At 41.9% G+C, this 26,223-nt stretch overlaps 1 protein-coding gene and 1 long non-coding RNA gene across 2 annotated transcripts; one reads left to right on the top strand and one right to left on the bottom strand.

Annotated features, from left to right (window-relative positions):
- Window positions 1-1,644: 1,644 nt before the first annotated feature.
- Window positions 1,645-21,314, bottom strand: LOC117832032 (neuronal pentraxin-2-like). The gene is made up of 6 exons (XM_034710988.1): window positions 20,908-21,314; window positions 20,357-20,768; window positions 18,441-18,687; window positions 14,568-14,812; window positions 7,486-7,665; window positions 1,645-3,917 (listed from the first exon to the last, which is right to left on the bottom strand). The coding sequence occupies exons 1-6, from the start codon at window positions 20,943-20,945 to the stop codon at window positions 3,690-3,692; spliced, it is 1,350 nt and encodes a 449-aa protein (XP_034566879.1). The 5' UTR covers window positions 20,946-21,314; the 3' UTR covers window positions 1,645-3,689.
- LOC117832057 lies at window positions 10,350-11,418 on the top strand. Its single transcript, XR_004635132.1, has 2 exons — window positions 10,350-10,789; window positions 11,145-11,418. It is a non-coding gene; the product is annotated as an uncharacterized LOC117832057 (long non-coding RNA).
- Window positions 21,315-26,223: the final 4,909 nt, after the last annotated feature.

The raw sequence follows: 26,223 nt of genomic DNA on the forward strand, positions 1-26,223 counted from the left end.
CCACATTAAAGAGAGTGCATCAAGTTTATTTTGGATGCACTTGTTGAATTACGCTGAAATCATCTTCAGATCTGGAGGACAATCAATAAATTAAATGCTCTCAAAAAAGACAGAAATCCAGCGTCTGTTGCCGTCATGGGACCAAAATAAGTCTGTGATTGGATTAATTTTATCTAACATCCTTATGCTGCTTCTCTTTAAATTCACCTACCCTGGGATTTATATCAAAGATAGCATAAAAAGATTAATGTCTCAACATCTCCCAGAAAGTGATGCCAAAACATGCCTGTCGCCCCCTGTTATTTTTTATTGTGCCTTATAAAGTGTTATTGCATTGGCTGAAGTATAAGTTGTAAACTCTGGCTCCTCCATGTTAACAGATGGAAAATGGGTTACACAATAAAATGGAAAATATATGCATCCAATGGGGTTTTCTCTAACATGCTGTCTGTCATCATAGTTTTTATGATTAAAAGTGCTACTTTTTTACTTGTTCAGAGTTTTGTTGTAATAGTTATTTGAGGCTATTTAAAAAAGGGTATAACATCATGATTCACAGCTCTGTTGATGAATGTAGCTTCTGCCGTGATCTGTAGCAGATTTGCAGAGCAAGGGAAGAAATGAGGTTGAGGGTGTTCTACAGACTGAGCAACCCAAGGAATCTTTGCCACTTGGTAGGTAAGTCAACTGTTGGGGTGGGATGCAACAGTTGTAAGACTGCACCCTTATTTTGGCTTTAATTTGGGACAATAAGAGGACATTAAGATACACTGTCCATCGTTATGTACAGTCAATAGTTTCTGCATTTTGTACACATAAAGCAGCAGCAGCAGTCATAGTAAGCACTGTCTTCTCCATCTGCCTACTTGTTTAGAAATTAAAATTCTTCACCCGTGGATCACCCGCTGCCATTGTATCTGCAGTGCTCTTTTGTTCTTCAGACTTCTGAAAAGAATCTGCAATGCTCAGTACACAAACTAATGCCTCTTTTATTTATGAAAACTCATTGAAATGTTTTCTTTAATGATTAATTTGTGTTTTTTGTTAGAACAGCAGTATGTGCTGTGAAAGCCTCGGTTGTATTGAAATGAAAGAAGTACATAAAATGCTTTTACACGTCACATAAAGCTTATGTTACAGTGTCGGCTGTATAATGGGAGCCTAGGTTTGTTATTCTGTGAAGAGAAAAAAGGCTCCCCTGGTGCGTAACCACCAACACACAGGCGGAAAGCATTGTGGAGAGTGAAGGAGGCTCACAGTGTCCTACATTGTAGCAGCGTCCATAATCCGCATGGGCAGATTTTTTCATTTCCACCTGGACATCTGCCAATCCAGAGGATTTCTGCACTGCTGACATTACACTGGCCAGATGAGAGGACGGATCCTCTCGTGTCTATCATGGCAGCTCCTACATCTAACATGTCTATACTCAGAGGAGAAATGTCATATTTATGAGGATTTTTTTGTGATCTCTTTTAAAGTATTTCTCTCTGTTAGAAAACTTGAATGAAGAACAGAGCACGACCTTTGCAGGGTTGTACTCCCTTCTGACTTCATCATTAATGCAGTGTGATAATATTTTAATGAAACATGCTTCAAGCAGCTGTTCAGCCTTGACTCGCTGCTTTAATTGCCACACCTCTGCAACTTGTTCACTTTTCTTTTATTGGGTGCAAAAGGACATTCAACCACATGGCAGAAAGGTGACTTTAAAACAAAGATCAGCAAACACATTTGTCTTTTTCCTCCTGTCTCTTGTTCTCTGTGCTGCAAGTGAGCTGCTAGTGCTTTAAAAAGGTGACAACAATCATTGTCCACAGGCAGAAGCACATATGGTTCTCACAAGAAAGGGCCATTCACCATATAAACAAAGCATTTCTACAAGCTTTTCTTTTTTGTTCTTTATGTGCTGCTAATGGACAAAAATCATGAGCAGAAAAAAGTATGAAGAAAACACTTTCTACAGAAAAAGACGTCTCCTGATTTTACAATGTAACATTGTTAACAAAGACACTCAAAAGAGGAACAATCACGACATGTTTGCGACATTTCCAACAAGTCCTTTAAATGTAAAGTGTGCACCCTCACTTTTATAACATTCTGCGCTGTCCTGTCACTGCATTTTTCAAACGGGGATTGAAGCTTTTTACCAGCTGTTGACCGTTCAGAAAATCTACAGAGGAAAAAAGAAGCTCTGGAGTTGATTCCAAAGTTAGAGTTTTGTTGACTCTTTAACATTGCTTCCTTATGAGGCTCCAGCACCAGGCTCTGTATTAGTATTTTACTGCTTATTTAGCACAAAAAGCTTTCAAACAAATGCCCGCCACAACATTAAGAAGCAACATAACTTAGGCCTCAAAAAAGCGTTGATTTTATTCACTACGCAGTGAAATTTTTTAACAAATACATATCAATTGGTTAGAGCTATTCTTCTTGTTCACTGAGAGGCAATTACGACTAAAGACCAGCTGACATCGACATTCATAACTTCCACAGCTCTCATTTGGCACCCTCCCTGTGTCTTCAAACGTATCAATTATGACTCAGTGAGCTGACTGCTACCCTCATTCATGAGCTCAGATAATTACTACCCAGATGAGGATTTAAGGATTGTCCTTGAAGGTTAACTCCAGTCCCTGCCCTCTCTGGGCTCTGGGCTTTGGGCTCCGGTCCACGGCTCAGTCAATACGCCAGTCCTGGGCATCTGTCCGACATCACTGTTAACCTGAGCAGAGCCAGCCCGTCCGTAAAGCTGTTTGGGACATGGCAGCTGCTCAAGGGGCAGAGAGGTATTAAGCGTAGATTGACAAGAATGAAAATGTCCTCTCTCGCTCATAATCTGTGATCTTTTTACATGCAAGACAAGCCATACGCACGCACACACACACACACACACACACACACACACACACACACACACACACACACACACACACACACACACACACACACACACACACACACCAACACTCTCTTACATAATGTCAGAGCGCTGCATTGGCCTGTTTGGACGTTTCACATGCACTCTGTTTAGTGACAGAAAGCATGCACCGTCACTTTCAAGCTGACTTTCAGTTACTGCCCGGGCTCATGCATCATATGTAGACATTCTGACGCGCTGGGATGTCTCAAAATAATCATCCATGCGGATTTGCTCTCGTCCACTTTGAACCCTCGAGCAACCACCTCATTTGATCGGCGCCTCATTGCTCTTTAAACATCAGGGAGCTCACAGCGTGTAGTACTCTACTGTGTTACTCAGGAAGCGTGTTCCTCAGCACATCAAAGTCTGCTCCAGCTCACATTCACTACAGATACAGTGCAGCATTGTAAGAAACGCAATCAAAAAGAGCTGTATTTCAAAGAGGTGTCAAATGAGAGCTGATCTACTGACGAGATAACACAGAATGACGTGAGGTCATGTCATCACAACGGACTGATGCAACGGCATAGCTTCTTCAGATGAGCGGACTAATTGTAGGTCTCCTTGAACCGTCTCCGGTTCAAACTGCGCATCAACATGTGAGTCCAATAAACATTGAGTCTTTCGAATCGACGCAGTCAGAGCTTAAATACGTAAAAATGTTGCACCCTTGCCCTTCCCTTAGGGACACCACTGCGGCAACAAAGTCAGAATACAAAGCTGCTTGATCCTAGCAGCCGTACTTTACTTCCTTCCGTCAGATCCTTTAGGAGTCAAACGCACGATCCTCGCAGATCTCCAAGGCAGCTTTACTCGCCCCGCCAAACACTTCCACATTTGCATCAATCCAAGGAACCACGTTGCCCGGCATGTAAGCGGAGCAGTTGGCCAGACCCACGATGTCCACAGGCCGCAGCACTCGGTCCCACATGTTGAACTGGCTTAGCTCGCCCACAAAAGCCTGGGTAGCATCAAAACGGCCTCCAACTATGTCCTTCATGGAGACAGAAGAGAGGAAAGTTTATAGGTTAAAGCTCCTGTGAAGAGTTTTTGGCTGGATATTAAACAGACTGAAATTAATACTGATGCCTCTGTATGACCTACTAAGCAAACTAGACCACCAGCAAGAGCAAGGGACCACATGAATCAGCGTAACACCTGGATATCTGCCTCATCACTGTCGGAGTCTGTTGACATTTGTGCTCCATTCACTCTCTTTAAACACTGCTGTATCCCGTTCTGTGCTGTGTTTAGTGTTTACTCTAAGTGTCATCTTTAATTGTGTACATCTTTCTATTGTAGCCTGCAGTTTTCTTTGTATCTTTCAACATCTCCTTCTCTTCCTCTGCTGTATTTGTCTCTTTTCGTTGTTTCCCCACAATAAACAGACCAGCGTCAAATATCCCAAACTTTTTTTATGGACAAACATAATAACAGTTGTGTTGCAGTCATGGTTACAGTCTGTTCTTCATAACTGCAGTCTGATACAGAGGAATAGCAGACCTTGGAATGCTGAATTCAACCAATCAGAATATAGTATTAAACACAGCATTGCCTTTGTTTACTTTTTTCACAAACTGAATTACAGTGAATGGTACATTTTTTGCCTTTATTGATAGGACAGCTGAAGACAGGGAATGTGTGGAGTAGAGAGTGGGGGACGACATGCAGCAAAGGGTCAAGGCCGGGAATTTGAACAGAAATGCTGCAACAGCAACCATAGCCTTTATATATTGGTCTCATCCAGGACGGAGACGAGTCTGCTTACAGACAGGAGGTGGAACAGCTGGCTCTCTGGTGTAGTCAGAACCATCTGGAGCTGAACCCGCTCAAGACGGTAGAGATGACAGTGGACTTCAGGAGAAGCCCCCCCCCACTCCCCCCCCTCACCATCCTGAACAGCACTGTGTCTACTGTGGACTCTTTCAGGTTCCTGGGATCCACTATTTCCCGGGACCTGAGGTGGACCTCCCACATAGACACAATCAGAAAAAAGGCCCAGCAGAGGATGTACTTCCTGCGTCAGCTCAGGAAGTTCAACCTGCCCCAGGAGCTGCTGATCATGTTCTACACCTCCATCATCCAGTCTGTTCTGTGTACCTCCATCACTGTCTGGTTTGGCTCTGCAACCAAACTAGACAAACACAGACTGCAGCGGACTATAAGGACTGCAGAGAAAATCATCGGTGTCGACCTGCCCCCCATCCAGGACTTGTACCGGTCCCGGGCCAGGAAACGGGCAGGGAGCATTACCGCTGACCCCTCACACCCTGGACACAAATTCTTCAAACTCCTCCCCTCCGGCAGGCGCTACAGATCACTGTGCGCCAAAACAACCCGCCATAAGAACAGTTTCTTCCCCCAGGCTGTCACTCTGATGAACACTAAACCATAACAGTGTCATACCTGTCAGATAAATACTCTCTGTAAATATACATGTAGATATACAATGCAACAATTCTCAAGCAGAATTCCATATTTCTATTTTTTGTATTATTTAACTTCTATTTTATAATGTAAAACTACCTCTGCAACTCACCACTGCACTTTATCATATTATTTTAGCCTGTACATATTAGTCAAGCTATTTGTTGTTTCTTTGTATTTATAGCTAAGGTTATTGTTATTATATTTTCATTTTATTTTTTATTGTAGTTCTTATTCTTATTCTTATTCTTATGCCTTGTACAAAGAGAGCACAGTTTACCAAAGTCAAATTCCTTGTGTGTTCAAGCATACTTGGCGAATAAAGCTGATTCTGATTCTGATTCTGATTCTGATTCTGATATGTGGTGCACACTGGAGTCAATGAGCTAAACCTGTGCTCCACTGAGTGATGGGTTTGATTGTTAGAAGACAGCAGGATGAGATTAGTCCTTAGAACATACTAATTACATATCGTCACCGTCGGGCTGAAATCTTGTATCTCCAAAATCACTGCTTTCCAGGAAGGAAAATAACCCTTTTTTCACATGACTAGTCACTGCATAATATACAACCATAAGTTTTTTTTTAATACTTTCATCTGTTATATTTTAGAAAGCCTACTGACAGACATGAAGGAGGATCAATAGCATTGATTAGTTGAAAAAAAATTAAAATATGGAGATATGGGGCGCTGGTGGCCTAGTGATCTAAATTCCGGATTCAGTTCCGTTCGTCTCGGTACGGCACGCATTTTGTGACGTTTCCATTGGCTAAAACCCGGACAGGTCCCCAAATTACCGAGCCATACTGTCCCACTTTTTGGAACCCTTCTGGGGTGCCAGACATACTGATCCAACCCCAGAAGGTGGAGCTAGAAACACTGCAGTCTGTTGATTGGTCTAAAGAATCGTCACTTCCCGTGCAACAGTGGTAATTAAGAACAACACATAACCCCGCCATGTTTAAATCTCCAGTGGACCTCGGGAAGATAACTTATTTTGTTTGAAAAAGGCGACAAGAAACAGCGTTCCATGGTCGACTGTGGAGGTGCAGTCTTTCCTTGCGTTTTTCTTCTTCGTTGCATTCATTAGCGGAGTACACTGCGTCGCGCTGCCATGACATCAAACTATTATGTAGCTGCCGCAGCTATCGGCTTTCGGCTTACACGCCGCCCACAATGTAGGGAACGGTTGGCTGTTGAAATGCAAACAGGATCAGGTGTTACCGATCCGACCCGTACCAAACTGTACTGATCCATACCAGAATGCTTGGTGGAAACGAGCCACAAGTGCCCCACCTACAGAGACTACAGTCCTCATCACGGAGGTCCTCGGTTTGATTCCCAGCTGCGACCATTTGCCACATGTCTTCTACAGCTGCTCTTTTCTCGCCACATGCCCTGTCTCTTTTCAGCTATCCTATCAAATAGAGGCAAGAAAGCCCAAAAATATAACTTTAAAAAAGTAGAGATACAAGGTTTTAGATGGACAGTGACAATGTGAAAAATACATAATCAGAAACACTGAAAGAAAAAGTCAAACATTCTCCATGGGGGAAGGGGCAAAATGAACCCAAAATGAAACTCCCTCACTGTTGCTTTAACTTGTACAGTTCTTGTAAATATACTCACGTTAAAATGATCAGTTCTATTTCATTACAAGCAAACTGCCAAACAGCTCTGAATATTTTTCAGTGCACTGCCACTTTAAGATACCTAAGTGAGGTGCAAAGTGTAATATTGTGCAACATGCAGCAATCTCACCCTGAGTGAATGGCAACACATCCCTCCTTTGGCTCTAATCTACTGCAATATGAGTTAATGGCCCTCTGTGGAGATTAATCATATGTCGCTATACATTTCTTAGGAATATGCAATGAGCTGTCATGAAGCTAGCAGATAGAATAACCTGCTAATGCAGCTCCCAACGGCTCTGGGGTGCAGTTAAGAGGTAGATGAATGAGGTAATATTGAGAGGTATGAGATAGCGTGTGAGGAGCCTCCTGGCCTCCTCTCCCTTGCCCCCTGCTCTGCGCCTCCGGCATTGTGCTCAAGGGAGACTATACACAGGGAAAACACACACACACACACACTCATGCATGCACACACACCCCTATGCTTCTTTTCATGCTCTCACCTGTTCCTGGCCCAGGATGATCACCCCTCCAGGTTTAATTGGGTGCCAGGGGGCCAGGTTGTCCCCGGTGCCCAGACGCTCTCCATCCTGGTACGCCTCCCAGAAGCCGTCTCTGGTTGTCCAAGTGATGCAGATGTGATGCCAGCGCCCGTCGCTCACTGACAGAGGAAGCTGGGCCACCTGGAGGAGAAGTTTCCAGAAAAAAGGGGGGGAGTGACATGATGTTCAGGGAGGAAGGCCAAAGAGCGAGGAGCAGAGAGGAGAGTGAAGAGGTTAAGATTAGACAAGAGAGGTTTGAGAATAATTGCAACACGTTAGAAACAAGGACAGCAATTAGAAGGGTTAAGGCTTCAAAGAGGCAGCACTGTGCAGAGAAGTCTCCAGATGCGACATCAAATTTAGATTACCCAGGTGACATCAAGGGAGAGAACATCCTTCAAAGCAGGCGGGTAGCTAACAGCAAAAACAGTGTCCTCATATGTTTTCCTGCTTTGTTCATGGATCAAAGAAAAACAACTGGTTATTTTACCAGCCAGTGACATCATAGTCCTCTGAGGATACTGAGCAACACATGAGATTAAGGAGGGTGAAACTCATTAGCCTTTTTATTATGAGCATACAGTTTTGGCTCATATCATATCGTGTTGCAGCTCCAGATGCACATAAAACTGAAAGATATCCACTGAAAATTACATTTATTTCACTTTTAATTAGAGCCAGAAAAGACCTGGTTAAGAAATCCAGGTGGTATCTTCCTCTAAACCACTGGGACTACAGGGATCACTGGCACTGTGATTATAAAGCCTCTCTGAGCTCCAGAAGTCTGCGCCTGGCTGACTGTTTAAAGATGCAATATCCTAAAATGAAACAAGTTCTTGTCAAATATTCTGCAGTGCTTAATATTTGTGACAGCGGCGAGGTTTTGCACACAAAGAGCTTAATAATACACCACATCCACAGGGCACAGACTACTCATCTTCCTTCAAATGACTGCAAATGGTCTCATTCTCACAGCTTGAAAAACTCCAATTGACTTTTATTACACAGTAGAAATCATTTTCACACAGGTGTTGCATTATTTTTTGTTTGACTTGAACTGATCTAATGGTGCTTTCACACCTATAACTTGTTTGCTTTGTTTTGATTCAGATGACAAACGATCCATTGTTGCATTTGTCCCTTGGATCATTTTGTGTTTATGCCGCATTATTGTAAAGCAGGCAAAAGCACACACCACTGCAGGATTGTCCTTACGTCATAGTCTTTCACTTGCATGATCAACATGTTGAAATTTGACAATGAATTATTTATTTAATTGGAATAGTGATTCTAAAGTTGAAGTTGAACTTCTTGCCATTACTGGTTTGGGGAAGCTTATTAAGGGATCACCTGAAGCTCCCAGGCACGACGAACCCCCCTTAAGAGCCCTATGTATAGTTGGAAAGACACAAATAGGAAGAAAAGGGGATGGGAGGTTAGTGTGCGGCATCTAAGAACGAAGGGGAGAAGAGGCATAGGTTTGAATCTCTTTGGCTATGTTCACACTGCAAGGCTTAATGCCCAATTCTGATTTTTTGCTCAGATCCGATTTTTTGTTTGCCTGTTCACATTACCATCTATAATGTGACCTGTATCCGATTCCAGTGTGAACTGTTTGCAGCTCCGAACTGCCCCGCATGCCCAAAAGAACAGTTACAATGACGTCACATGCAACTGTTTCAAAAACGTAAACATGGATGAACAGTATTTTCACCTTTGTTACAAAGTTTTTGTGCAGTGGGAGCCGGAGAATGATCGACCAGGTGCAGAGGAGGTTAAGCATAAAGAAAAAGAGAGCCAAATGGCTTGTTTCGGCTTTTTGCGGAGCTGTGGCCGCAAAATCCGATAGAAAGGTCTATGTGGATGCGAACACGAAGTTAGGAGTGGTGGGTATGCGACATTAATAGTGTCACAGAGATAGAGTTAATTCAAAACTTCTGGATGTTGAGGGCAACTTTCAATTACATCTGTCAGCGGCTCTCCCCAAGACTCCTTCGGCAGGACACTCAATTGAGGCGCTCCATCTCCATTTATAAATTGAAGTGAAAGTCTCAAATGCCCATCAAACCCGCCTTGGCCGTTCACACTAAGGTTGCATTGAAAAAAATCCGATCTGTATGTGATTCAGGACCACATATTGAAGTGGTCTAAGTCTGATTTGAAAAAATCTGATTTGGTCCAGATTTGAGTGTTCACACTGCCTCTAAAAAATCTGACCTGGTCACTTGACCCCAAAAAAGGCGTATTTGGGCCACTTTTGCCTGCAGTGTGAACATAGCCTAAGAGAGCCTAGAGAGGCATGGTTGAGGTGTGGTCTTGCTCCTGAAACTTTGCTATATAGCATCACTTGTTGCCATTTTCCAGTGCATGGGTAAACAAATGCTACGTGTACTGGTCACACTTTGCACCGTGAGACGTTGGCCAGCTTCAAGACACCAACAATTAGCCAGTTAACCTACAAACACTGAGTTGATAAGTTAATGGTTGACTTGAAGCAGTAAGGAGATCGAATACCTCATATACATTTGTTCAGATGAGTACATTTGTCAAATGTTGGACATCACTCAAAAATACAGAAGTTTACAAACTTGTGAGGGACCACATGAATCAGAGGAGCTATCACTGTTCCACCAAAGCCAAGAAACTCTGATTTGGCCTAATGGTTAAATCGCACCCCCATGTAGCGGGCGGCCCAGGTTCGACTCAAGCCTGTGGCCCCCATTCTCCCACTCTCTCTCCCAGTTTCCAGCTCTGTCCACCGTCCTCCCCTCTCTAATAAAAGGTGTTAAAAATATAACTTAAGAAAAAGAAACTCCGAACAACAAACTCTCCAAGTTCCTCTGAACTAAACTTGCTGTTGAACCATGTTGTCAAACCCTGTGATGTTGCTAAGAGTAGCTCCTCTGCTGATGTTAACTTGGATGAAAATGATGAGTAGTGATAGCCTGTTGCTATTCTTAGGCTAATTCTCAGTTGTGATCATAATTGCCTAGTAGCTGTACTACTGCATCTGTTTCTACTAGCCTTCTACTACTACTCGTGTGATGAGTCAAGCAGCTGCTTGTTCTAGTTGATTGCATTCTTACTGCAAACAATCTGCTCCAGGTTTCAAGTGGAAGTGAGCCAAGACCACCTCTTCTAGGTGATCCCATTTCACTTGTTTTGTTCTCCATCAGAGTGTGATTGCTATGTTCCCTTTCGTCCAAACGATCCAAGTCAAGGAGGGAAACAACCTTGCTCGGAACAACTCCTCCAAATGATCCAGGTGTGAAAGCAGCCTAAGCTTTCCCTGCGATTAAATGTCAAAATGTCTGCCTATAATGACTTTAACTGATGATTCAAATGACATTTAGTTCTTCAGCTCCAAAAGTCTACAGATAAGGTTCAGCAGATTAGAGTAGAATGGAGCTGGAGCTAAAGTTCAGTCAGGAAGACAATGTTCTGCATGCTGATTCATTGTTTGTGTCACTTCAGCTGTCGTGCATTCAGTCAGTAATGCATGCTCAGTCATCTTTTCCTGAAGTCATCAGCTGTTGTCTTCAACTTGTCAAATCTATGCAGTAGCGCTCTGACACACCCTCATTAACCTATTATATCTCTGCTGTCTTTTTTTAATACAGCTTATTTTCCTCCAGTTCATTCAGGCCATTGTTATGTACAACCTTCCACCTCCCCATCACGGCCCACTCATCGCAGCATCATCAGCTTCATCATCTCATCATGACACCATCAGCAAAACCACCACCACCACCACCACCACCACCACCACCACCACCAGTGTCTGGACTCCATTGGGGATAGATTTTTCCATTGCTCTGGGCAGAGACTCTTCAATCTCTGATAGTGACTCAATATCATATCATCCCTGTAAAATAAATATTTATCTTTAATTCATTAACTTGTCTCTCCTGATTGAAATGTTTTAAAGGGTCACAAAAAGAGGACATAAGCCTGTAAATGATCTGTTTTCTACAACTAGTGATAAAAAACACATCAACCTGAGGAATTCTGGCTGGTATTAAGAACAAATCTGGAATTATTGAGATTAATCTGCAAATAATTGCCTGCAGTTCTTCTAAAATTCGGAGAGTGGTCCTCCAGATTACTCTTGTTTATGAGCGTCAGATTTCATAAGCACGCTTGCCAAGAGAAGTCGTTTTTAATGTAGTACAAGACCGTCTGAATCCATTTTGGATTAAACTCCTAGCAGCCTCATTTGGCTGAAAAATGCAGATGTCATAAACACGTTGTTCTTGATTGCGATAAAAACAACACCCCTAAAAATTCCCTGCACAAAGATATTCACTGTTGTGAAGATTTGACTTTATGAGAATCAAGATTTTCTCCCTGCAGAAGCAGCCATGAAAAACAAAGTACAGATAACGCTGCACTTTTTATTACTGTCGAGAAAGCTGTTCTGCCTCCCCCTCCTTAAATCAAAGGCATAAACAATGCGCCCCAGTGGACCCTGTTATCATCCTGAGCAAGTTCAACACATGGATGTGCTGCTGCACATGCGGAAATCATAATAAGTCTTGTTTCGCTCTGCTGCACTCTGCTTCATTTCTCTTCTTCCAGTAAATTAAACTTCCTTTTCCTGGGTTTTTATTGTGATCTTTCACTCTTCCTCTTCTCTCCTAGCAGCACTCTATCACCTCCAAAGCTCTGCAGATTTTCTATTTCCAACCCTCTTCCCTCTTTTATCTCTCTTCACTCATCCCTTTCTCCCACCATCTCTCTCATCTGTCTGAGTTGAACACATGTATAATGCATGGTGAAGGGGAAGCTATGAGGAGACCTGCCTGTGCCAATAACAGCCAGTGTAAACAAGACAGTGAGGGGGAAAGAATCCTCTTCAGTGCAGCAACATTTCATGAAAAAATTCACCCAAATCTGATATTACAGCGCTGCAGACGCATCCGTGCCGTTAGGGAAAACAGGGAAATGTGGTATTACAGTTCAAATCAGCATAACAATTACACAAATCCCTTTCCTTTTAAGACAAAATGTCATCAAATATTTATGTATGTTTCTACCGCTCTGTTTTCTGTCATGTTAATTGAAATCAGTTGACTGAAAGCTCACAGTTTGTGTGGAGCCGTCTGTGAGTGGATTTATGGTGCAGCAAGCAAAGAGGACGAAGCATTCAAATGAGCGCACATGGCAGCATAAGTTCTCTAATGAATAACTGTTATTCTTGGGTATGTGTGGAATGTGGGTCAATGATATTAAATGTTTATAAGGAGCAGAATTAAAAATTCAGAGCTGATGGTCAGTGGATCTGCTTTCAGCTGTATCATTATTGTGCTTAGAAGTACAAGTTTTTCACACCACGGAGCAGACCAACATGGAAATACTACAAACATATTAATGCTTTATTTAATGAGCTGATCTACACAACATCACAGCCAGTGAGGTGCCAGGCAAATGATGAATGAGAGCTACTGATGTAAACATCTCCCCTCTTCAAAGATCAGGGCAGAGATCAGAGTTCAAAAAACAGAAATTAATCAAAATGCAAGCTGTGTTGTATCTTGATCAACAGTGTTTGCACATGGGGTTAGAGTCAGAATGTCTGTATCAGAAAGTGGGGCTGGACTTGGGTCTGGAGCATCCTGTGTATTGGACACTGAAGAAAGGATTTGATTGGTACGACTGGTGTTTACTATGTGGCGCAATAGAGAACTCACAAACAAGGACCAAACATGAACAGTGCTGGAGTACACCAAAGTAGACCCAGGGCCAGTATCCATGATCTATACCCCTTATCTTGTTCGTGTCCTGGGGGAATGGAGCCTATCCCAGTTGTAATTGGGAGGTGGGGTACACTCTGGACAGGTCACAGTCTTTCACAGGGCTAACATGTAGGGACTTACAACCATTCACACTACCGGCAAATTGGAGTCACCAATTAATAAACCAAGCAGGTCTTCATAGACTGAAGGAAGGAAGCCAGAATACCCAAAGAGAAGAGTACATACGCATGCACGGGGAGAACATGCAAACACAGAAAGGCTCCTGCCCAGCAGGGAATTCAAACCACAATTCTTCTTCCCCCTCAAAAGTAGACCACACAGTTTAACTTTCATATACTGTGATGTTCACACAAAAGACAGAGTAGCTGATGCAGAAGGGAGTTTCTTTAGATTCTCGGGGACAAGGATTTAATGATTTTAAAGCATCTAATGATCATGCTACTTGAGAGGTCGGTCTATGACAGGTCATCTTCTGTGGGTAAAGCAGGATGACAGTTTACTGGAGACAATGGTTTGCTGCTGCAGAGACCAAGTAGGGAAGCCAAGACTATAGCAACCTGTTTTTCCCTTGGAGACACCAACAGTCAACTACATCTTATTTTCAAGTTTGACTTTTACGACTTTGAATCCTGCAGTGTTTTCAAAGACTACCTCTTACCTCTATGACTATAAAATGAACTATGCTTTCAGTCTGGGTCTCTTACTAAACATGTGAATTATGGGGTGGATTGAGCATTGTGTGATTTTGTTACAAGGTTTATCTCGGGAATAATTTAAGTTTGGAATTTCCCCTCAGCCTTGCTGAGTTAATCTGAACAACTTCAATCATCCAATGGGTTTTTAATTCCCTGGTCAAGATGCAGGTTTGGATAAAGTGCTTAGGAGGTTTTCATTCAAGTGTGACCCTGCAAATGGCCAAAAAAACAATGAAATGTATATACAGCCCAAGAAGCCAGAGGCTTTTTTGTTGGTTTTGACTAGACACACATGCCTTTCAAATTTCATTCATCTCTGTAATATGTACCACTGGGGGTTGTTATATTAATATTTTCAAAGGGGTGATGTTTTACATCCATACAAAACCCATACCATATGAACATTTTCACCACTTCTCATACATGTACAAACTTAAATATATTTCTAGGCATGTTCAGCCTCATCAAAATGAAAAATAATCCAAGAAAGAAAGAAAGAAAGAAAGAAAGAAAGAAAGAAAGAAAGAAAGAAAGAAAGAATGAAAGAAAAAAAATGAATGAATGAATGAATGGATGATTTGAATGTACCTACCTTGTCATTAACTAGTAGCTCAATAGGGTTGTTTCCCCACTCGATGAGGACTATCTCGTTGGCCTGACCTGGCACGCCGTAAGAAAATGGTGTTCCTATGCCAGGACTGGCACTGGATTTGAGCCACATGCACACAGTGAAGGCGTACATTTCTGGGAGGCTCTTCTTGATGCGTCCATACAGGTAGTTTGTACGAAGAGGGAGGGACACCTTGAAGTCCTCTGGTGACTTGAAGGCACTGTTACCTGTTGATGAATAATAAGAAAATATGGTTAAATACCACCTCAGCAACAGCTGGGTAGAGTTGATAACCTAAAAGAGTATTATCTAAAATAGTGTACTCTACCTTTAAGGTTTATCAAAGTTGGCAGAGTGATATTGTTCATGACATTGATTTATCACTAGGGCTGGGGATTGAATTTGGTTCTTTTATAGGTACCGACTGAAAGCCGTCGGTACCACCGAGTATTGATTCACGTACAATAAAACGGTACCATGTTTCGGTACCTAAACGCATCCTTGTGACTGTGAGGGAGTGGAAGAGTAGGTGATTTTCCACACTTTCCCCCTGTAATAAAGTTTGAGACTGATCGGGTGGACGTCTCTGCTCTCTGCATCTGCGCGGGAGTGCACCAAACGGAGCCTGCAGCTGTCGGGCGCGCGCACTCACAGTGTGGCAGACCTGCAGGAGGATTAAGTTGAGACGGACTCTCTCGCTTCGACTACCTGCCCTGTGTATAACCGTTCCTGTGTGCGTGAATGCCCAACAAGTAAGTTGTGTGTCCTGTTATTATAAAGAGACGGAGAACTAACTTTTTCCCGTCCACAGGCATTCACGTGTGTTCATTGATAAACTCCTGAAAGAGCAATTAGATGCCACGAGCACATGTCAGCTAATATAACTAATCACCTATATAATCCTGTTTCTGTTTATCTCATGTTGAAGACATTTATATATCGGCCTACAAACAGTTGGATGTTGGTTTGATATATTTGTTAAAGTTTAAATATTGAGAAATAAATATGTTAACTTAAAAATAATTGAGATTTTGTTATAAACAAATTAACATTTACAGTTGATTTTATTAAGTTAGTATCGAAAAAAGTATCGTTTAGGAACCGGTATCGAAATTAAGGTATCGGTATTGGTACGGGTATTGACATTTTTTTAACGATACCCAGCCCTATTTATCACAGTAGTCAGTGTTCACTTGAAGTATGGCCATTAAAGACATTGCATGTGTTAAAGATGCACAGCCTCATGCTTGTCCTCATGCTTTTCCATGCTTACATCCGTAAGGTGTATTAGTTAAATGTATTAAGTTTACAATTAACGCTAAAAGAACACAGTGTTAAACCCACACCAAAAGTTACAGCATAGCACAAGCTATGTTTTGGTATCCAAAGTTTCAAGTGTCAAGCAGCGAAAAAAGAGAAATCCTTGATGCAAGCTAATCTAGAAACAGTCAGAAAACAGTAGTAAAGGGAAGGTTGTGAACCAAAAACAAAGCAACTTAATAATACCTAATCAGAATACACTAAGACTTTGGGCACTAGTGGCCTAGCGGTCTAAGCGCCCCACATATAGGGGCTACAGTCCTCGTCGCGGGGTCGCCGGTTCGATTCCCAGCCAGTCGACCATTTCCTGCATATCTTCCCCCGCTCTCTACTCCCACATTTCCTGTCTCTCTTCAGCTGTCCTATCAAATAAAGGCAAAAAGGCCAAAAATATAACTCAAAAAAACAACAAAAAAACAATACACTAAGACTTAGTTTCACTATTTCTAGCCATGCTTGCACCTCTGTTGGGTTGTGCTCAAATGGGTAGTCAGTTTCAGAGTGGTTATAACATACTCTTCATAATAAGCGTGTTACTCACAGAGCAAGCTGGTAACCCTAAGCACCGTAACTGAATGGAGAACACAGAGCCAGGCTCTCAGCCGATATATACAGAGACAATTTTACATTGTAATTTTGCTAATTCTAAGAAAATCCTGTCAGTGTAAGTGTACGCTATACTTAGGAACTTTCAGCATTTGCTGCACTGCCAAAAAGCCACTTTATGAAATACCGACACTAGCACTTCAACATGCTAGTTTGTTTATAGTATGCGTTAGTGTTGCCGGGTATAGCCTCTTTGCTGGGTATGTTAATATGCTAACAGTCCCTTTGAAGCATGAAAAAACAGAGAAGCTGAGGCATGTAGGAATGTTAGTTTTTCTAGTTAGTGGCCTTAGAACTCTAATTCTGTTCCAATTTGATGGTAAACCATTTCCATGATGCTAAATTATCTTATAAGAAAATAAAAGTGCATTCTGGTTTTGTTGAAGTAAAGAAAGAAGATTGCGGAGATATTATTATTTATCTTTATATTCCATTCTGGATAAAAATGGTGGACTATTCAACAGACTGACATTGCAGTCCCTGTGGCATTGCTGCTAGCATTGCAACAAGTACAACGCTTAGATTCATCATTATTTCAAGGCTTTATGTAGTTGAGTTTCATACCAAGTCATCTGTGACTAAACGCGTCACAACTTAGTGACAGCGTGGCGATGGGTCAGTAAAAGAAACTTACAAGAGTTTTAATATTTCAAAGCGACTGAACACAGAAACAGAGTAAACATGGATACTAAATTAAGCATGATCAAAAAAGAGAGACAGACACAAAGAGAAAAAGTTCCTGAACATTTCAAGAGAAAAATGAGCATAAAGCAGGAGGAAAGGGGACACACACACACACACACACACACACACACACACACACACACACACACACACACACACACACACACACACACACACACACACACTTCTTTGCAGTGGGTTTGCACCGAGCAAACATGTTGCATTTTTTAATGAGACTGAAGCAGAGTTTTATCTCTGTTGAGCAGAGTATTTGAAGCTTACTGTTAAAGCAGACTGTATGGTGCAACTTGTACACTAAATGGAAAGTTCATAATAATAGCTTGGGTTGGAGGCAGTTTTATTTCCAAGCAGAACCAGGCAGACCATTTTGAGACACACTGCAACACAGGAGGAGAGATAGAAAGAATATCATGTACATAAGTGTGTGATCATTATGAATGGTTCCCTGCAACTTCCTCTGAGGTTCTCATTTAGTCTGTTCCTCTACAAGATGGATTTTCTAACCTCTAAGGATGGTGGGGGTGCTGGACTGTATCCCAGAATTCTTTTGTTGTAAGCCCAGAGCAGGAAGACAACCAAAACATGTTAGAAAGTCATTGCATGGTTATCATTGGTAGAGACCCCATCCTTAAACATCACTGGAGAACTGAATCATGACATTTCTGGCAGAGTTTTGATGTGAACTGAACTTTATAAAGCTGAAAAAGGTAGGGCTTATTCTCAGTTTAGTAATGACTCAATACTATACATGTGCTTGCTGTTGGGCTGACCTTTTTTTCTCTAATTTCAAGCAATTAGCTTTGGTTCAACCTGGTATCATCGAGCAGACACTGACTTAGACGACTGAGCCTCAGGGGACAGTCTACAGGAAATGTCCAGTGAGTAGTAAGATTATCTTATTTTCTTAAAGGCGGAGATATTTTGACGTCCATCTTCAAAGTGATACCCTGGAGTGAGGACATCTCTCTAATATTTATTAAACTAATTAAGCATTCAGTGCAGCTTTCCAAGCCTTCTTTTTCCAAAATCAGGAGCCGCTCTGAGAATGACTCTAAGAAGAAACTGTGCTGTGAGGTTTCTACTTGCATCATCAGAAATTTGCACAAGGATTAGCTAATTAGAGTTAAATCTGGAAGACAAAAACAGAAAAAAAAAAGGGGGGGGGGGGGGGGTGGGGGGGGGTATTTCTGGCCAACATCTCCCAACACCCATTGTCTCACTCACTTTTCTCCAGCTCAGTGATCCTCTCCAAGAGGGAATTGAGAGTGCTCTCTGTGCGTTGGCGGTGGGCCGCCGTTTCGTTGTAGAGCTGGCTCTTCTCCTCCTCCAGCTCAGCCACCTTCCGGAGGAGCTGCGTCTCCAGCACCCCCAGACGCTGCCGCAGCAGATCCTTCAGCTCCGGTGGCAAGGGGGCCAGGACCGAGACACCCCCGGCTGATACATTCGTGGTGGGGAGACGCAAACTCTGTTGCTGTGAGGCGAGGAGTGGGAACAATAGCAGGACAGAGCAGAAAATAGGATAGATGGTTAGATAGATGGATGGATGGATAGACAGAGAAGCAGACATTTAATCCAGTTAATCCCGTGTACTCGATCAGGCGTTCACTCTCCATAAAGACCCAGATTTGCAGTGGATGACTGATCTTGACTTCATTTTGGGTCTGATCCTTTTAGCACCATTGTTTTTGATCCAGCAATATCAAAATGAAGACAATGTGTCCCCGTGGTCTACTTTGGATTGGTGACCTGCCAAACAGACATGACTGGGAGGGGGCCTTTAAGGTAGACATAGCTGGTGAGGTCATCAAGGGGGTAAAGAGTGTACATCCATGTTGTCTTACTATGCAGCAAACTGCCTTAAAATGTCCATCACTTCAGTCTCCTGCTTCACTTTAGGTTCCAGACTTTTTGTTACACATTCAAAGTCTGTAATTCACATTTTCTTACAAAACAGAACCATTTGAAAAGCTCAGTTGAAAAGAATATCTTGCAGTCATGGTGCTGAAGGCTGCTATAGAAACTATTAGAAGGTTGAATTTAATTGTTGAGTTATACAATGTCTTTGATAAATGAGAGAGGTCCTGCTCCAGGCAGCCATACGCTACATGCAACACCATTCAAGCAATATTCATTATGGTAAAACACCATTCAAGCAATAATCATTATGGTAAGCAGATGCAGATCAATAGATTAAAATTCAATATAATATGTATGCTCAAAGCTGCAGTATACACTGATTTGATCAGGGTATTAAAGCTTCCAATCAAGGGAAGAGGGAGGGGTGAGGGGGAGGGAAGAGGGAAGAGAGAGATGGATGTATCAGCAATGCAGCATACAGTGTACATAAATAACCTTGAATTTAAATAAACACTGTAGTGGTTAGTGATGGAATCAGTTCTGTCAGGAGGGTAAATTTAATGACATAAGAGATAAACCCATGGCTGATATCCACCTTTTAGTGTATGTAAAGCACTTCATTATAGGTGACCTCAATATCTGCTGTGATCTCTCAGCCTGCTGGAATTAATGCACACAGCCGAGGAAGTAGTTGAAGAGGGAGAAGATGTAAGGTCTCCTGGGTGCGAACAAAGAGCTGGTTTGAGATGCAAAAGATCTGAGGGTCAAGAGGAAAATAAGCAACTACTTCACCATGATGAATTTGATTCAATCTTCCAATTCCAGTGCTCTGGTGAAGGTAAAATCTGCAGGCATTAATTCCATCAACTGCTCTGAATAATAAGTCACGTGACTGCAAATAAAACATGATGTGGTACACACACAGAGTACTCATAAATTATTCAAGGTTGCATCGGAAATCCGTGCAACACATGCGTGGAAACACCTTGGACATGTTTTTTATTGCCCACATCTTATTTATCATTTTTAAGGGGGTTACGCCGCTAGATTTAAATTTGATTATGAAAAACGCGTTTATCTGGCATGCCTACTGACCCTTTGATCTTGCATGCACTGGCAGGTTTCCTGCAGTGCCTGTAGCCTATTACCAGGCGTGTTTTCTTGTACGCAGATATGCTGCAGTTAGTGTTGTGTGTAGTTTGTGCTTAAACACATTAAATGGAACTAAAATAAAGTGATTCACTGGTGCTTTTACGCACGAACAGCACATTTGTGCATCTTACCTCCAAGTTTTCCAGTCGACCCTTCAGACTCTGCATAGTCTTGCCCAGCTGGTCTATGGTCTCACCGGGGTCTCGGGGCAGGTCTCCCATGGTGTTCTTGCCGAGCTCCTTCCGTCTGGAGCCCTGACCCCGGGACTTGCCCTGCGTCGACTCGTCTGCTGCCGCTTCGCAGCGTGTCAGCTTGGAGTTGAGCTCCTTAATGGTTCCCTGCTGGCTCACGATGGTTTCCTTCTGTTGCAGGATGGTCTCCCGGAGCTGGATGATAGTATTCCGCAGCTCGTCCTCCACAGGGCTGCTGCTTTGGACGCGGTTCCCCGTTGGACCGTACGCGCAACCCGGCTCTGCGCCCGGGGGAATGGCGTTACAAACGAAACGACTACCTGTAGCATCCTGGCTCCGCACCGTGCGTCCGCTGACCAGGTACAAAAGTCCGACTACAAGAGTCAGCATTCCGACTGGATACAAATAATCCACGTGTGAAAGGATTCAGAGTTTCCCAATATACTGACTGAACGTGTTAAGTCTCCAGTTAAATATTCAGATGAACTTACTTTTGACACAGCTCATCTGTTGAAGTGGTTGCGGGCATTTTCTAACAATCCAAAGTATATCAAAATATTCGGAAAAGTAAGTTTGTACAGTTATAGTGTGTTAAAAAAATAGCTGCAGTAAAAGATTCAGCAAATCATACATCCATCAACCACATGGTCGCTCCGTTTTGAAAAACACATACCAATAAATTCTTAAGTAGTATTTTCAGCAGCTGAAAACTCTGTTCAAATCAAAATTTCATACAGGTTGCAGAGGAGTCAGTTTTCTCCCGTCCTGTCTCTCGGCTGGTTGGATTGTCAGTGAGTGGAGCTGAAAAGACAGCGATGCTGCTCCGCCAGATTATGATGGGGAGTTGCGCACTGGCGCTTCCGCTCATCATCTGTGCGCTCAGGTTATTCAGCTTCAGCCTACGTCATCATCGACTCCCAGCGGATTTAAATCATAATTTGTATGTCTTATTGACTGTTTATGACCCGTTTACATACGCTAGAGCTTAAAGATGTCAAACAAAAGCACAGAGTTCGAACTCATGAAGCGTTTTTTATTGCTGCCTGTATTTATATCCTGGCATTCTCTTAAAAACTGCATAAGCTCTGTGACCCAAAAGCACCATTAAACCAATAATCTAGCGTTATGATTTCTGAGAAACAATTGGGGTTACAGTCTGGATCCTGCATTTGGTCAATGTTACACTCACTTACCACACAAACTTTGAGTTTATTAAAGTTTAATGTTTTTATGTCTACAAAAGAACACACTTTGACAGAAGTCAGACTTTAAGAAAGAAACTAACAAGATTTGAAATGAGTAGAGTAATGGTTTGACAGGAAAAAAAACCACTTTGATTTTCTTTCTCAGACTGAACTTTCAGAGACAGACTCGGCTGTCTGAGGGGCACAGGCTGAAAATAGTGACAGTACACCTGTTTGGTGAGTTGGGGCACCCTCAACTCTAGGCAGCCTTGCATGTTCTCCACTGAAAGGAAGGCACTAAATATATTTTCTTTCTAATGGGAGATTTTTTACTTTGTAAGATTTTTTTCACAACAAAGGGCACCCTGGGGGGCACTTTGATTAGTTTTATCCACTGATATTTGCCCATCAAGGGCACTTTATCACACTTTCTCTGGAGGCAGGGCACCCATGGAGGACAATTGATTTTTCCAGTGGAAGTGAGTGGTTAGCGTTAGGGTGGCACGACAACCTGTAAGGGGCTGCATCATGGTTTCTTCACTGAAAGGGCAGCAGAGGGGAACTTAATCAAGTTTTCTCTTCTGAGAACCACCCTGGAGGAAGCTTTTTGATATTTTCTCTACTCCGAGGTCATCCATGTCCACTTCATCATGTTTTTATTCTCTGGAAAGGCATCCCAGGAAGTAAGGTCCACTTTATTACATGTAATCAGCTGTAGGGGCTCCTTGAAAAATACTGAAACACTTTCTCATCCATTGGTGCATCCAGGAGGGGCATGACCTTGATTTCAGAGCACTCACTGATGCTAGTTTACAAAAAGTTAACTTCTGGTTCCCTTAGTAGTGACTGTTAAGTCTGTTGTAATTGCTGTGTATGCTTCAATTTTTTTTAATTAAAGGAAACTTTACAAAGAGAAGGTAAAAACAAATACAAGGAATTGTGTCTTACATTAGCAGCTGCTCTAGACCTGTAAATTATAGCCTTTAAAATAAACATGAGGGTACATGTCATAAACTGTGCAGATTTTTTTAATTTCTGCTGCTGTTAACAAATAGGATATCTGACTTCGCACCCCTTTTTAATTTTGAAATGTCGTGGACATTGATGGGCGATTTTACAATGTTACAATGTCATTTAGCAGAGGCTTTTATCCAATGCGACGGACGTATGATTTTGTATCTAGAAATAAAACAATTTTCAAGTGAGAGCGCGTTAGTGTAGCCATAAAAAACAGCCAACACAAAGAATGTTTTTGTGCTCAGGATTTTTGACACTTTCCTGCATTGGGTTTGTACAGAAGTAGGAGCAAAAAACGCTGTTAATGGACACAGGCCCTTATGCCTGACTGTTAAAATGTCCATGACTTTCGTGTTAAGCAATATAACTATTTCTAACGAAGAGTTCTGTAAGTGTAGCTACGAAATACAGCTGACAGAATGTTTTTTGTGCTCAGGATGCTTGACACTTACTTGCGTTGATTTTGTGCAAAAAAAGGAGCTAAAAATGCTGTTAATGGACACAGGCCCTTATGCTTGACCGTTAACATGTTTATGACTTTTGTTTTTTAGAAGTAAAATATTTTCAACTGAAAGCGCTGTAAGTGTAGCCACAAAAAAACAGCCAACACAAGGAATGTTTTTCTGCTCAGGATGTTTAACACTTACCTGCATTAGTTTCGTGCAGAGAAAGGAGCCAAAAATGCTGTTAATAGACACAGGCCCTTTTGCTTGACCATTAAAATGTCCATGACTTTTGTATCTAGAAGTAAATCTATTTTCTGAGAGCGCTGTAAATGTAGCCATGAAAAACCAGCCGATACAGAGAACGGTTTTAGTGATCAGGCAATAAAGAAGCAAAAAACGCTGTTAATGGACACAGGCCCTTATGCTTGACTGTTAAAATACTGTTAAAAAAGGGGATACGATGGAGAAAATTTAACAAAAACATTCAGAGTGGGGATTTGTTTATCCTACATTACTCTAGTAATAGTGTGATAAGTACTAAATGGCACAAAGCCCTTGCTGAAAAGAAGCTCTAAGTTGGTTGTAGTTGGTTCAATGTTTATTCTACTGTATAGAGAACATTAGAGCATTCATGGGTTTATTCTACAGACTGCGCTCTCTGCATTCTAGAAGTCTCTTTATCCCAGGCTACTAGAATAAAACTATACTTCCTTCTTTTTTACTGTCTCATTTCTTTTTCTTATTGAACTGCTTATGTGGACCCCATCAGTAACTGATTTTGGCATGTGTGATATTTGTGACCTATAGAGCCAAATAGTGTTGTAGTAGTGCTTAAAATATTATGTGTCTGCTTTAATATGGCTGATAGAGGGTTATTTTACCACTGCAGGGTTATATAGTCAGGTTAATATGGATGACATTAGAAGGATGTTATGCCAAAGATGAATATGTTTGTTTCAATATCTCAAAGTGACAGTTGCAGTAAAGTGGGAGCTATCACTCCAAAGTTGGAAGCACAAAAAAGTGAAATTTCCCAATGAGACAAAAATGTTCTGATATGCAAAGCCAGCCTCCTGACACAAATCTTACCCCGATGTCCTATTTCATGTGAAAACGTCAAACCTTCCAAGGAAACACTCTTCATGCCGTCTCTTCTCAAAATAACCAACAGAGAGGAACAATATTTGGGGAAAACAGGACGAATTCATGCTGTAGCCAAGTTCACTGCAGAGCTCTGCGTTTGCATGTGCTATATGTTTTGATCTTATTGTTTCTTTATCTTTAGAAATCTGGAGGCAAATGCTTGTCAGAGCCAGATGAAGCCATTAGCCTCTCTCACAGTGACAGTCAGTGAAGATTATCCCAGCAGGTTTTGTTTGGAGCTCCCTTCATGTTTCTAAAACTAAGACAGGGGAGCAGCTGTATGTCAGATACCTGCTAAGATTTAAAAAAATATGGAAAGCTTCAAAGTCTGACGTCAGCTCAGTTCAGATTAGGAGTCGGGCTCAGTGTGGCTGCTATCAAACACTGTGACATCCCTTTCTGAAATTACCGCATCAATCTTCATTTCCTTAGGATGTTCTTCTTAAAGACTGAAGCAGCAGGACATTGATGACTCTTGTGAGATGCTTTCTCTAAAGTGGTGCACAGTATCACCCTGGTGCCCATCACAGCCATCATCTCCGATCTGCTCTCAGGCATGAGAGCTAAATGTCAGGCAGCATTAATGCACGCTCAGCATACAATGGACACACTGACAGGAAATGGCCACTGAAGTCACCACTAAGGAAGACAGTCTCCTTTATGGCAGGTCCCATGAGAGAGAGGGACAGACAATCACCATGGCAACCTTATCTGATCCCTCCCCTCCCTCCTCCACCTCAGAGGGAGGAGCTGGCAGAGGTGAAGTGGGACTACTGAAGAGCAGAGATGACAACTTTCACTTCAAAGTTGATGGGGATAAAGTTTTTTCCCTTTCATGTTGCAACTGGTGAGTGTCTGGGTGAAGCAACATTACTTTTTTTAAGCGCCTTCAGTGAGGGTTAAGAAGTCAGCTGGGATTGAATTCTCATCCGTAACTCAGTATCCCATCTAAATGAATACATTTAGGAGCTCTGTTTTCATTTCTTTGTACTTTACACAGGTCAATCAGTATTTTTGTCCAATAAATGGAGGCACTAAAAAACTCAGAGGGTCTGCAAAATAGACATTTGAATGTTGCTGAACACCACACTACAGATACAATGAAACAAATGTTCCCTCCAGTACATGAAGTTCATTCACCATTATGATCAACTGTATATGAAGCCCTGTAGAATATCTTTGTGGTGTTATTTTCATGAATTGTATTGTGTTGATAGCACCTATATTAGTGACTCTTATCAATGAGATACCACCCACAACAACAGAACCCACAAACTATGACCTACAAATCAGAAACAGAACCAACTTTCATTGTCAGCTTTAGAGGTGTCCCGATACAACCTTGTCACTTCCGATACGATACTGATATTGCAGCCTTGAGTATTGGCCGATACGATAACGATCAGATACGATATCAGCACAAATCATACATACTTTTATTACTTGTTTTGTAGTATGGGATGTTAGAAAAGGATTGATATAGTGATATTACTCAAACAGAGAACAATAGTCAGCAACAGTAGGTATGAGAAAAACTGACCCATGTATTATTAACCAATTGGCTACATACATTTTAACTTTAAACATAAGAATATACAACAATTGAATAAAATAAATAAAAAATAAATTAGAAGACCCTGAAAAATAACCTCAATAAATCCCATAAAAACAAATTACGCTGCCAGGGTGGGGAGTCGAGCTTGGTTGGCTCTCCAGTAATGTCAAGGATTGTTCTTACGTTCAATATTAGCCTCACAGAAGTAGCTCTCCATTGCAAAGATTGCATGACAAGTTTTGCACTCAGCTGCAACGTCTTTTTCGGGCTTTAACAAAAAATACTGCCACACGGCCGACATCACTCCTACTCCTAGCTACTTTCTTAGCACCTTATCGGATCGGTACACCCCTAGTCAGCTTTAATATGAATACACTTACATTAAACTGTACACATGCCTACTGATGAATATATATAAAGAGTTCAGACCAACTGAAAAAAATGTAGACAGTGAGTCATGCA

This window comes from Notolabrus celidotus, chromosome 20 (genome assembly GCF_009762535.1).
Source record: "Notolabrus celidotus isolate fNotCel1 chromosome 20, fNotCel1.pri, whole genome shotgun sequence".
NCBI lineage: Eukaryota > Metazoa > Chordata > Actinopteri > Labriformes > Labridae > Notolabrus > Notolabrus celidotus.

Excerpts from the sequence above, each read along its gene's own strand:
- LOC117832032 (XM_034710988.1), bottom strand. The coding sequence starts at position 20,945 with ATGCCCGCAACCACTTCAACAGATGAGCTGTGTCAAAA. Across the intron at positions 7,666-14,567 it reads AGCTACTAGTTAATGACAAG|GTGGCCCAGCTTCCTCTGTC; the intron begins GTAGGTACATTC and ends CTTCTCCTCCAG. Across the intron at positions 3,918-7,485 it reads TCATCCTGGGCCAGGAACAG|GACATAGTTGGAGGCCGTTT; the intron begins GTGAGAGCATGA and ends GTCTCCATGAAG.